An 11229-nucleotide genomic window follows, 5' to 3' on the forward strand; every position below is an offset into this window, starting at 1 on the left:
ATGCAAACATGGGGGATGTAAAAGGTGAGACTCTCAATCTTCACCTTCACAGATACTTATATTAAACTTACTAAACACTCCCCTGTTTGTCAACCAAAAGAACATCAAAAGAGCTAAAAATAAAATACTTAGCATATTGCAGAGCAGGTACTAAACAACACCAAGCAGAGCACGCTCAGAAATGTTGCTTAATGTCCTCACACTCAGTGTGCACGCTTCATTTTACAAAAATAAAAGTGGTCCAGGAGAACGAGGCCATTATCACAGAAGCTTTTGACTGGGTACAAAACAGCAAGCCCCAAGTGGGGTGAGCAACATGTTTCTGTAAAGCTTGGGCACCATCTAGCCTCTTGCATCCTCCTCCAGAACATGTCAGAGACAGAAGCATTGACAGGGTGGCCTGCAGTGCTGGAACAGAGTCGTATGTACAGCCATGTGCTTTCCACCTAGCAGGCCAACAATCAGCCTAATTACTATCAGCAAAAGTATTCGTTAGGTTGCCCCTCTATCTTTGGTATTGCTTCTGAGTCCACACTGGATCGGGCAGACAGCAGCCTGTTTGACTCATCGGGGGTATGTCTAGTCAAGTATTCTCCTTCCACGCCTTTCGCCTTGGCCCCAGGAGACAGGCTTTCAAAGGTCACATAGGACTCCTGAATTTCCTTGGGTTTCCGCACAAAGCATTTTTTGCAGCGCCTTTTTAGTGCTCCGCAGCAGACCACCAGCGTCAGAGGAACAGCAATGACACAGGCCACACTGATGACAACCACATTGATGAGCTTCTGGGTCCCTCCCGCGCTGGCAACTTCGTCTGTAGAAAATATGATGCATTGCTCCTTCCTGGGGATCAGCCCTTTCACACAGACACACACGATGTATTTGGTTTTTGGCAGCAGCCCATAAATGGTGACCTTGGTCTTCCCTGGCTCCACGTTGATCCGCCGCATGTCTCTCTCTCCAAAGATGGCATAGAGGACACTGAACACTGTCGTGTTCTTTGCCAAAGGCGCCTTCCAGACCAGAGTGATACTCTGGTCGGTGTCTCCTATCACCCTGACGGACCTCACGAGTCGCTCCGGCTCCTGCTGACTGGTAGGCGGGCTCACCAGCAGGTTTCTGGCGTTGCTATCTTGTGCCACATCTGGGAGGAGGAGGCCCTCCCCGGTGCCCACTCCAGCCCCCAGGGTAGGCACAGTGGAGGTGGTGATAACGTACCTTGCCACTAGCTTGTCATTGTAGGCAGCTGCTTCCATCCCACTCGTCTTCCCGCTCCATGCGCCTTTGGCGTTAGAATTGGGGTCATCCGTGCTTTCTGAGTCCGTGATGATGAGAGATATGAATGCCTCTGTTGCCCCCAGAAAATTCTTTGCTTTACAGATGTACTCTCCAGAGTCGAGATAAGAGACTACAGGCAGGCCCAGAATAGACCAGCTCATCCCATCACTGGAAATCTCTTGGTGAACTGCAAGGAAAGAAAAATGTAAAATAAATAGGGAATAATCAAAAGAGTTAATAACATATTTTGTAAAATATTAAGATTCAATCAGTCAAATGTCTGCTCGACACAGGAGAATCATCATTTCTTTTTGCCACCAAGAACATTACAAAATCAAAGTAAATCCAAGAAAGGGACATTAACACCAAAATTAGGTTATGTTGGGATTTACACCACTTCAGTCCAAATATATGTGAAGCATTTGATGTTATTTCCTCCCAATTGACGTACAGTTTGAAAACAAAACAGGAAACGTTCTTCCATTTTTAAAAAAAAAAAAAAGCTTAAAAGCTTTTTGTACGTACAATACTTAAAAGAGTGGAAGGAGTAGGCAGGAACACAACCTAGTTGAACATCAGATGCAGTTCTCTGAGTCCCAGAAAATACAAACAGTGGAGATTTTCTTCTAAAAACCATGTATGGACTAGCCTAGAGTATACAGAGAAAAATAGCTGAAAAATAATATCCCTTTTACTGCTATATTAGTGCAGGTTTTTACATTGAGCCAAACACAGGGAAGTCTGATCACTTACCCCTGAATGATATGTATACAGCTGAGTGTTGATTTTCTCACTTGGTTTACCAGGAGGCTAAAACTAGCTTTTTTTGCCTTTTTCTTTTTGTGCAGAAAAAAAAGAGATGGGATCATGCAGAAGGGTAAAGCACCTTTTCATTATTTAACCAGCCTCCTTAGGATGAGCATGTACTATCTCTGCCCTCTCTCATTGAAAGGTAAACCAGGGAGATGTCTCCAAGGCAAAGGTAAGACAGGATGCAAACTTCTCCCAAGCCCTCGCGGGGTCAGGATCCAGCCTTGGCAACCAGGGCACGTTCCAATGGCAGTGAAATACAATGGCAGCAGGAGTTACTTTTTCAGTTTAATTGTTTACTGAATGGGTATATTAAAAAACATAAAGCTACTGGTCTTCCTATGGCAGCTCCGCGTACATACAGTTTGTGGGCTGTTTCTCACAGACTGTTTCTCCTTTCTATTCAGAACACCAACATTTCAAACAGTCATATTATAGCACTGGCACAGAAGCTGCCATTGCTGAGAAATAATGTATATTTTCAGCCAACTTTTTATTGAAGGGTGGTAAAGTCGGATTTAATGGGGCACAAAATACATCATTCTCAGTTGTAGCTCAAAGTAAACTCAATATATGCTTTCAAGAAAGCATTCTCTGTTTTTTTTTTTTTGTTGTGGTTCTCTTTCAAGTGTAGAAGGGATGTTTGCAGCACCATAGGTAGATATTATGAGAAGCAGCTCTGCTACATCCTGCACACCATGCACAACAGAGCAATGACCTGTGCAGATCCCAAAAAAGGGTATTTATTACAAGTGGTTCTACTGCTGTGAAAGAAAAATGCTCTCTCCCCTGTTTCTGCACACTGAGGAGCCCAGTAACCCTTTGGAGATCGCACCCCATACTGAGCGATCTACCTGATGAGTTTAGGCCCTCTATGAAAGTCAGGGCCAGGCCTGGGAGACAGTAGCATTCAGGGGACGTTGGAGAGATCTAAGACCTCTAGGGCAAAAAGCTAAGAACGACTGCCTTGAGTGCAGCAAAGCTTTCTTCCCTAAATTCCCCACACATTGAAGGACCAACATTGCAATTTGTGGTCCATTCTTGTGAATGGAAATGAAAACATGATCGGTCACAAAAACAGTAGTTGTTTGAAGGCTTCCCCCACAAGAGGGGTGAGCACAGAAGAGGAACCTGGTCAGCATTTCTCCCACAGAGCATTTTCCCAAGAGACCTTGTCAATCCATCAGAAATGAACCATTTCTTGGAAGTATTGTTATTGAAGTATTGTATCTTTCAGCCCTTTAGTGGCTCTTTTCTCTCTTAATATATCAGTAACATTGCATGTTTGCAATCTTTTCTTTCTTTGCCACAGCAGATTTGAATCCCAGTTGAATTCACGTCAGACATCTCTCTGCCAGAGATGTTTACTAACTGATTAATAGTAGCTCATCATTACTCTCACAGACCCGCAAAATAATTCAGTGGGAAGCCTTTTCAGCAGCTGAATAACTAAATAACTAACCTAAAAAAGCCTCTTGCTACAGCTAAACGTATTTCATTTCTTTAGCTCTAACAGGTTTGCAGAAAACCCCTCGATGCGTCTCACTACCACCACAATTGTTATGAAACAAAGCAAAACCAATTTTTTACACATGATAATATCCATTTATCTGATGATATTTACATCAACATGTAAGTAATTTTATAGTCTATAGAAAATCATGTTATAGTGAATTACACATGACACTATTGTGAATTATAGTGAATTTTAATTTTGCACCACTTTCTTTTTTTGGGTCTTTTATCAGTAGGAAGGATCTATTGTCATAGAAGCTTCCATTTGCTGTACAGTCCGTAGAAAATAAAGGTGCACATCTCCCTCACTTAGTCCACATGTATGAGAAAAGCTTAAACCAAACCCACCTGTGCCATTTAGTTGAGCACCGTCAGCCCTTCTCCAGCTGAGCTCTGGGATGGGCACCCCCGTTGTCCCACATCGGAGCAGCACGGTGCTGCCCAAGATGGTCTTTACTTTGGCTACAGACGTATGTACAACAGGGCTTTGACACTTCCTTAGCTCGACTTGGCTGAAGAAGACTCCTGCAAGGCTCCGGGGGGTGAAGCACTTCAGCCTGGGCTCAATGAATGCTATGTTAGGAGACTGGAAATTCAGGAAATGGACCATTTCATACAGACTGCAGTCACATACCCAAGGATTGTCTTGCAAGCCTGTCAAAATAAACCAGAGCACTAAGTCACTCCAACAGCACCTTTTTTTTCCTGCCACTTTTGTTACAGCAGGACAAACTGTGATAGGCTCCTAATCTGCGCTGGTAAGGACTGCCCGTGCATATGCACGGGTATGCGGGGTGGGTGGTGGTGTCCCGACAGCCCCCTGCTGCTGTTGGCTGAGGTTAATTGATCCCACAGTTTCCAGTTAGTAGAAGGGAAAAAAATATGGCTTGCTGAGGTATCTCAAAATCTGGAGTTGAAATCATATTCTTGAAGTTCAAAGCAAGATTATTCATATCATGAAAACATCAGTATTTATGCACGTAAAGAAGCAAAGCAAGAAGTTATTATAACCACATTTAGTTCCAGGATGGAAAAAACAAGTAGCCATGGGGGAGGGTTAATTTGGTTTGGGGTGTGGATTTTTTTGGTATGAGTCTCCTCCTTAGACAGGCTAGGAAATTCTTCTCACTGGACATTATTAAAATATTAGCCAGATTATCAGGCCAACTGTCAGGCCTGCAATAGGTGTAGGTGATCCTACTTGACTGTAAGAGTTCTCTTCCAGCCCTGTTATTCTAAGTTTTTTTCCTTATTTTAGTAATCAGTTGTTTTTCCTGAAATGCTAGTTTACACTTGATAGGATGAAAGAACTGTTTTAAGGAGCAAAATTGAAGAATATACATGTTACGGTATATAAAAGAACATAAATAGACAATAACTATATTAAGAATATACACGTAGAAAGGGGTATATTGAAGAACACACTCCTGTTTCAGAGTCCCAGAATGTTTCTTTTTTTCTTTTTTCTGCTATCTCAGTGTGCGCTTATTGAACTCAAATTCTGAAAACATGAGACATTACTAAAAATAGACTTGTGAAGATGGTACTGAAAAAGCAAAATCGGAACTAGAGCAATGCAGGAACAGAAGTTGCTGCATTCTGATTAAATCAGTGTCATCCTACTTACAAATATTCACATTCACCTGTTCTATGGACAGTTTATGGTCTCTAACGACTTTAGCTAGCAGAATTGGCACTGGGGATATTTATACATCGAACCCCAGGCATGTATTTGAAGCCTAAGCCAGGAAGACGGCGTCCCAGGCCTCCTGCCTGCCACAGAAGCGAGCTCTGCTCCCTCCAAGGGGGCTTCACCTCCTCTTTTACGCAGGCAGCCCAAGGACGTGGCTTGGGGCTGGCAACTGCCTGAGAGTAAAGAGTACTAATACTCCCTCGATTCCCAGCAGGAGGAAACCGCAGCTGCCCACCCTACGGTGCCCACTCTTGCTGGCCCCTGGCGCACTGCAGCGGTAGTCATGCAAGCAGTGGCTTTCCGGCAAGAACCAAGTTCTGACACAAGCACAGAGGGTGCACCACAAGGCTCCATGAGCATAATTCATGCTTGAATTTGCTAGAGTCAACAGGGTCGATCAAAAGCCCCTGAGGCTTCAAATGAACTGCTTTAAAGATTCTGCTGAAAAATCTCTTGCTGACACCATTGCATACCATCTTCCCTGGGCTTGGAAGGGGGTCTGAAAGTGGTGGGCCTTGGCAGGAGGGCACTTCTTATAAATTAATACATTGACGTTAAGGGGACTAAATAAAGAATGAAAGTTCAGCTTGGCTTTGTTGTTTTACGGCATTTTTGCTAGAAGCTTACTTCTGACTTCATGCACTAGATTACAATTTATTCCAGATTCCCCGGCAGGTGCTCCAGCCCCAGCTGATGCCACAGCAGCCCAAAGCCCCAGTGAGCCCTCTGCTGCCCTGCACGGCACAGTCCTGTGGGCTCACGCGGGCAATCCTCATGGGCAAAATCTTGCAGCCTTGGCACAGACTATCAGCCAGCAAGCTACTGGAAGTACTTCTTCTTGAAGTAGTTTACAAGCAAGGGCTCTGAGGAGGAGTCACAGTGATGCACTGTAGACAAAGGAAGGGACTGGCTGACTATTATTCATGGATTGTTTTATGCCTCTATGAGAAACACTCATGGGCAGAGTGAAATGGAACCGTGCAGCTGTGTTCTCCCATTCTGCTCCTGCAAGGGACATGCGTTTCAAACACCTGGTCCCTATGGGTGTCAGCAGGATAGGACATAAGAGTTGGACTGTCTATACATTACCATATTAATATTAGCATTATACTCATTTGCCTACATGAATTTTTTAGGATCCTGGCAAAAGCAACCTGTGCGCACCTGGCTACATAAACACTCAGGTTGGCCACGAGCATCAAGGCATGATCTGTTCTTCTCGACAAAAAGATGTTCTAATCTATATTGAACGGGATAACATTTTTACAAGTAACTTGACTCTAAAGAATAAATGAAGAGAAGAGTATGATCTAGGCAGTATCTTATCATGCCACAAATGAAATGGGCAATCCCAAACAGCTAGCTTTGGCTTAAAGAACTTGATACCGCATCTAGCAAAACGAGAGGATGAAACACCTGCTCCTGACCCGATGCTATGAAACCTTAAACAACATCTGCTAAGGATACTAAAAGCTTTGTAGGTGGCAGGCTGAATCTTTTTAAAGTCTTGTGTCTCTTTCCACTGCAATCTGGTTTTAAAAACTTTAACCCCCCCCCCCAAATTTATCCAAAGAACAAAGAGCAGTGGGTACTTTCCAGAGTGAGAGAAAACTTGCAATGTCTCTGACGAGATTATCAGCAAGGGCCTGAACTCACATCCATGGCTGTAGAGGCAGTACTCACAGAGGCACACACCCCACAGATCAAACACAGTCAGTGGAGCTGGGTCAGCTCATAGCAAGTGAAGACAGCAGATGGCAAAAACTCTGAACCATCATCAACCTGCCGTGGATTTGAACCAGTACACGATGGTTAAAAGGCTGAGTAGTAATCCCCTGAACTAGTAAATGTGCTTGAAATCTCATCTGGGGATACTGCAACTGAGAGGATTCAAGACAGTCATCTTTAATATGCCCTCTGACACAAAAATGGACAATCGTCCCAAAGCCATACTTCTGAGGAGCTCAGACTTGTCACCAAAAAGTGGATTCTTGTAACTTTATAGCTGCCCTTGAAGGCAACACTATCTTGGTGGCTTTGGGGAGACTACGGTTTAATTCTGTGTGAGCAGATAAACAAGGCTCTGGAAAGAGACAAACTGGCAGTCCTGACCCAGATTTTATGCTCAGTGATGGCTTTATTTCTCTTTAATTTGGACATAATAAATATCCATCTTTTTATTTAATGCTGCCTAAAATGGATCGATTCCGTAGTAACTGTTATTAGAAAAGAGCACATGAATGATGTGGAGCTCTAATCATATTTGTATTCCTGCCAAAAATGGCAGTGTCAATAAATAAAAAGGGCTTGAGCAAGAGCCACCAGTTTTGTGTTACAAAGATTCAAGCAAGTGATGAAGTTTATGGTGTAATAAGCCAGGTGTGGGGAGCCTGAGGTGAGTTTGTTAACATGTAAATGAATTTGCACACTTTATATGAGGTATTAAATTAGCAGTATACTTGCTGGGGTAACCACAGTGGGTGAAAATGCTGCAATAAGATGCAGAGCTCTTGACATTTGTGCCCCCTGCAAAATGACAGGCACTTCTCTTACCTAGGATGATCTTGGAGTTATCATTGGGGAAGTAAGGAACAGCCTGGAGGCTGGCCCAGGTGGCAATCAGAGCCTGAGGAAGAGTCATCAGCTTATTGCTAGACAGGTCCAGGTATGTGATATTCCTGACATAACGAGCAGCATCTGGAGGGATTGAGGTAAGTTCGTTGTTGTGTAAATCCAGAAGTCTTAGCTGTGGCATGTCAGGCAGGGTTTCCCAGGGGAATGATATTAAGTCGTTCCCATCCAGTCTCAGCTCCTGCAAGCGACGGAGGCCCTTGAAGGTGATCCCGCTGAGGCTGGCCAGGGAGTTATATGGCATCCAGAGGTACTCCAGGTTGTGGAGTGCGTGGAAAGCTTCTCCTGGCACTCTGCGCATGGCTGTCTTTTCTATCCGAAGCTTGGACGTATCTACGGGGATGTTGACAGGGGTGAGGGTCATCTCCGGGTCATTACACAGCACTGTCCTGGTGGGGAAACAAAAATACAGATGTGACTTTCTTGTATTTTGAAAATATTTTGAAACTCCATTTTAATGCAAGATTTTGATCTGCCTTTCTTTTTTCTTCTTGTCATTTCTTACTTGCTGCTGATGTCTACATCATCACCATAAGTACATCAACTTGCAATAATTAATTCATATATACTTTTTGACTGCAGAGATTGCAGTGTTGTGCCTCTCCTGGAGTGGTGTGAGTCTGAGTCTGGCCTGTATAGTATTCCTGCTTTTTTTCTTTCTTTCACTTTTTTAGAGTACTTATGATAGACAGTAGTGACAGCATGCATGCACAATAGAGGATTCTAGTGCATGTTAAAACAAAAGAATCCATAAATTGAAAAATAAAAGACATAGGAAAAGAAGCCTTACTGACGTGTGGGATGGCAGGAAGTAATACAGATTAAATACAGCACAGAATCTTTGGTTTGCGAAATGAGGATAAGAAAGTCAGCTAACAACTCACTGGAAATACACTACAGCAAGCTCTGCTTTACTATGAAATAGTCTGGAAGGTGTGTACAGATGGTAGCAGTCACTGCACTGCAGGCATGTACAGTTATGAAAGTGCAGAAAATTAACTCTTTGGAAAATACTATACTAAAAGCAAGGCAGATTTATGTGTCTTAATCATTCTTCCCATTTCTAATCTCTAGAGGTCAAATCATGAAAACCCTATGCTGAATTTTGCAGCCTTCGTACAAAAAATTGTGACTTTAGATGTGGGATTGTAGATAGCTATGAGGAATGAAGGGAGGCAAAACAGGTCTCTCAGACTGCACTTTAATTTGTCTATCAGCAAGGAGAGAAAGGCAAGTTCTTAACAAAATACAAAGCCAGCTTGCAAAAGGTAACAGGTTAGATAGGCATGTCCCACTCCACATGCTAAACAAGATACCGCAAGAAATGTAATGTGATCAGTCAAGTAACATTTTCTTATCACACTGCCCGGCCGATAAGCAGAATATTACAAAGCTGCCAAACCAGATTGGTTTTGGCTGAAAGCAATTATTCCTCTACTATCAACAAAAACAAATAACATCGCTGAATTGCTCATGCAGTTTCCCGGAGTTAAATATTATGTGAACCTACAGTTAAATTGTTAATTTATAATCAAAGCATAGTACATTACTCTCATCCAGCACTTTTATTGTGGCGTTAAATCCTGCCCACCCTCAGCGGAAACTTGAGATTTTGAGGAAGAGAAAAATCTATCAAATAAGAAAAATCCAGAAATCCTCTTTCAATAAAACATTTTTTTTGTGCAGGCATGACACAAAATGTTTGATAACAGAGACTCTACGGCAGTAAAACAGTGTGCTTCTCATAGTGTCCCTAAACTATGTCAGTGAGCACTAAACATTTAATCTATGGGATAATCTCCTACTAGTGAGAAATATGAATCATAATGCAGAAAAAAAGGTGACATGATGCTCCTTAAGGGACTAATGGATATTTGCTTTATTATTTATCTGACCAAAACACACTACAGCTTTTTCCAGTCACTGAGAGGAAATTCCCCTGGGAACTGTGACATTTATGGAGCAATAATTGGCTCTCCCGCTATTGCACTCCCTTTTAACAATTGCAGACTACTTCTGTCTCTACCACGCTTCTTACTGGGAAGGTTTCTGGCATTAAATCTATAGCACCATAAAAGAGATAAGCAAGTACATCTATTTCATGGGGATCCAAAATATAGGGGACAGCCTTTCATTTCAGTACCTGTGGTCTTGTCTAGAAAAAATTTCTTCCAAAGGATTCTGCAAATACTGTATCTCTATCACAAAACCTCCTCTACTGTGAACCACACCTCATAAAAATGTAGCCTGTATTTCATTAAGTCAGATCATTACTTTAAGATTATCCTTCAGAAAGACTTTTTTATTACAGTTCTCCAGAGAAATGTCTGTACACTGGCGTTGCATTCAAAAATGGATGCCCTTCTAGTCTTGTCTTTTTTTTAACTGAAAGTTTCCAGTCTGAGAATTATCTTTTTTAATTTTTATTATTATCTATTTTTTTGGTTCATTCTCATCTAGAGTCTACCGCTTTGCCTAAAATCTCCAACTGAAGGATTTTTTAAGTAAATGGAATTGCAGTTTTTGGTACCACAACATAAACCTAATCTAGTTACACTTTAGAAACAAACCAGCAGAGCAGAATAAAGCCTTTTAAAACTAGCATTTTAAGCATAAAGGTAAAAAAAAGAAAATGTTGTTTAAATTTTATTCCCTTTTTGCCATTTCACCAGCGGTAATTATGTCACTTCTGTTCTAAGAGAGGAGATGCCCAAACGCTTTCTCTGAAATCAGCTTACTGTGTTTTCAGAAGCTAATCCTCTGCAAATAAAGCTAGAGCGCAAAACGACTAGAAAAATAATGGACACAAAGTCTGGACGCAATATTTTCTCCTCTGAGCATCCTTACAGAGGAGAAGAAATAAAATCCCTGACACCCACAGAAAGAGCGGCAACCCCCCTGGGGAGAGCATTGGCATACCTGGCTTTCATCCCTTCGCTGAGGCTGTGGAAGGCGCAGCTGCACTGCGATGGGCACGAGCCGCCCGCCCGTGGCAGCCCTCCGAGCGTTAAGCAGCAGAGAAAACTCACCACGATCCACATGGCTACCTGTGCATGGGAAGGACACCTGGGCACTAGACAACGTGGAGGGTTTCGCCTATTGTTTTATCCATTGACTGGTCACATCTTGTTAACTCCCTTTCGTTTTCAGCCGCACTGTGATCCTCCAGCCCTCGCTGAGTCCATCAGATAAAAAAGGATAGGCAGGGATTAAGGATGGGGACTTGAGTTATTTTCATGAAGGTGCTTATTGCTTCCTGGAACCATACTGACAGCATTTCTTCTATCAGGGAGCCCCATCAAAAC

At 42.7% G+C, this 11229-nt stretch overlaps 1 protein-coding gene across 1 annotated transcript; it reads right to left on the reverse strand.

Annotated features, from left to right (window-relative positions):
- Nucleotides 1-476: 476 nt before the first annotated feature.
- Nucleotides 477-11018, reverse strand: LRIT1 (leucine-rich repeat, immunoglobulin-like and transmembrane domains 1). Its single transcript, XM_009577104.1, has 4 exons — nt 10844-11018; nt 7847-8313; nt 3949-4254; nt 477-1462 (listed from the first exon to the last, which is right to left on the reverse strand). Exons 1-4 carry the CDS (start codon nt 10963-10965, stop codon nt 477-479), a joined length of 1881 nt encoding a protein of 626 aa, XP_009575399.1. The 5' UTR covers nt 10966-11018.
- Between the last annotated feature and the right edge of the window lie 211 nt (nt 11019-11229).

This window comes from Fulmarus glacialis, unplaced genomic scaffold (assembly GCF_000690835.1).
Source record: "Fulmarus glacialis isolate BGI_N327 unplaced genomic scaffold, ASM69083v1 scaffold22644, whole genome shotgun sequence".
NCBI classification, from domain to species: Eukaryota; Metazoa; Chordata; class Aves; order Procellariiformes; family Procellariidae; genus Fulmarus; species Fulmarus glacialis.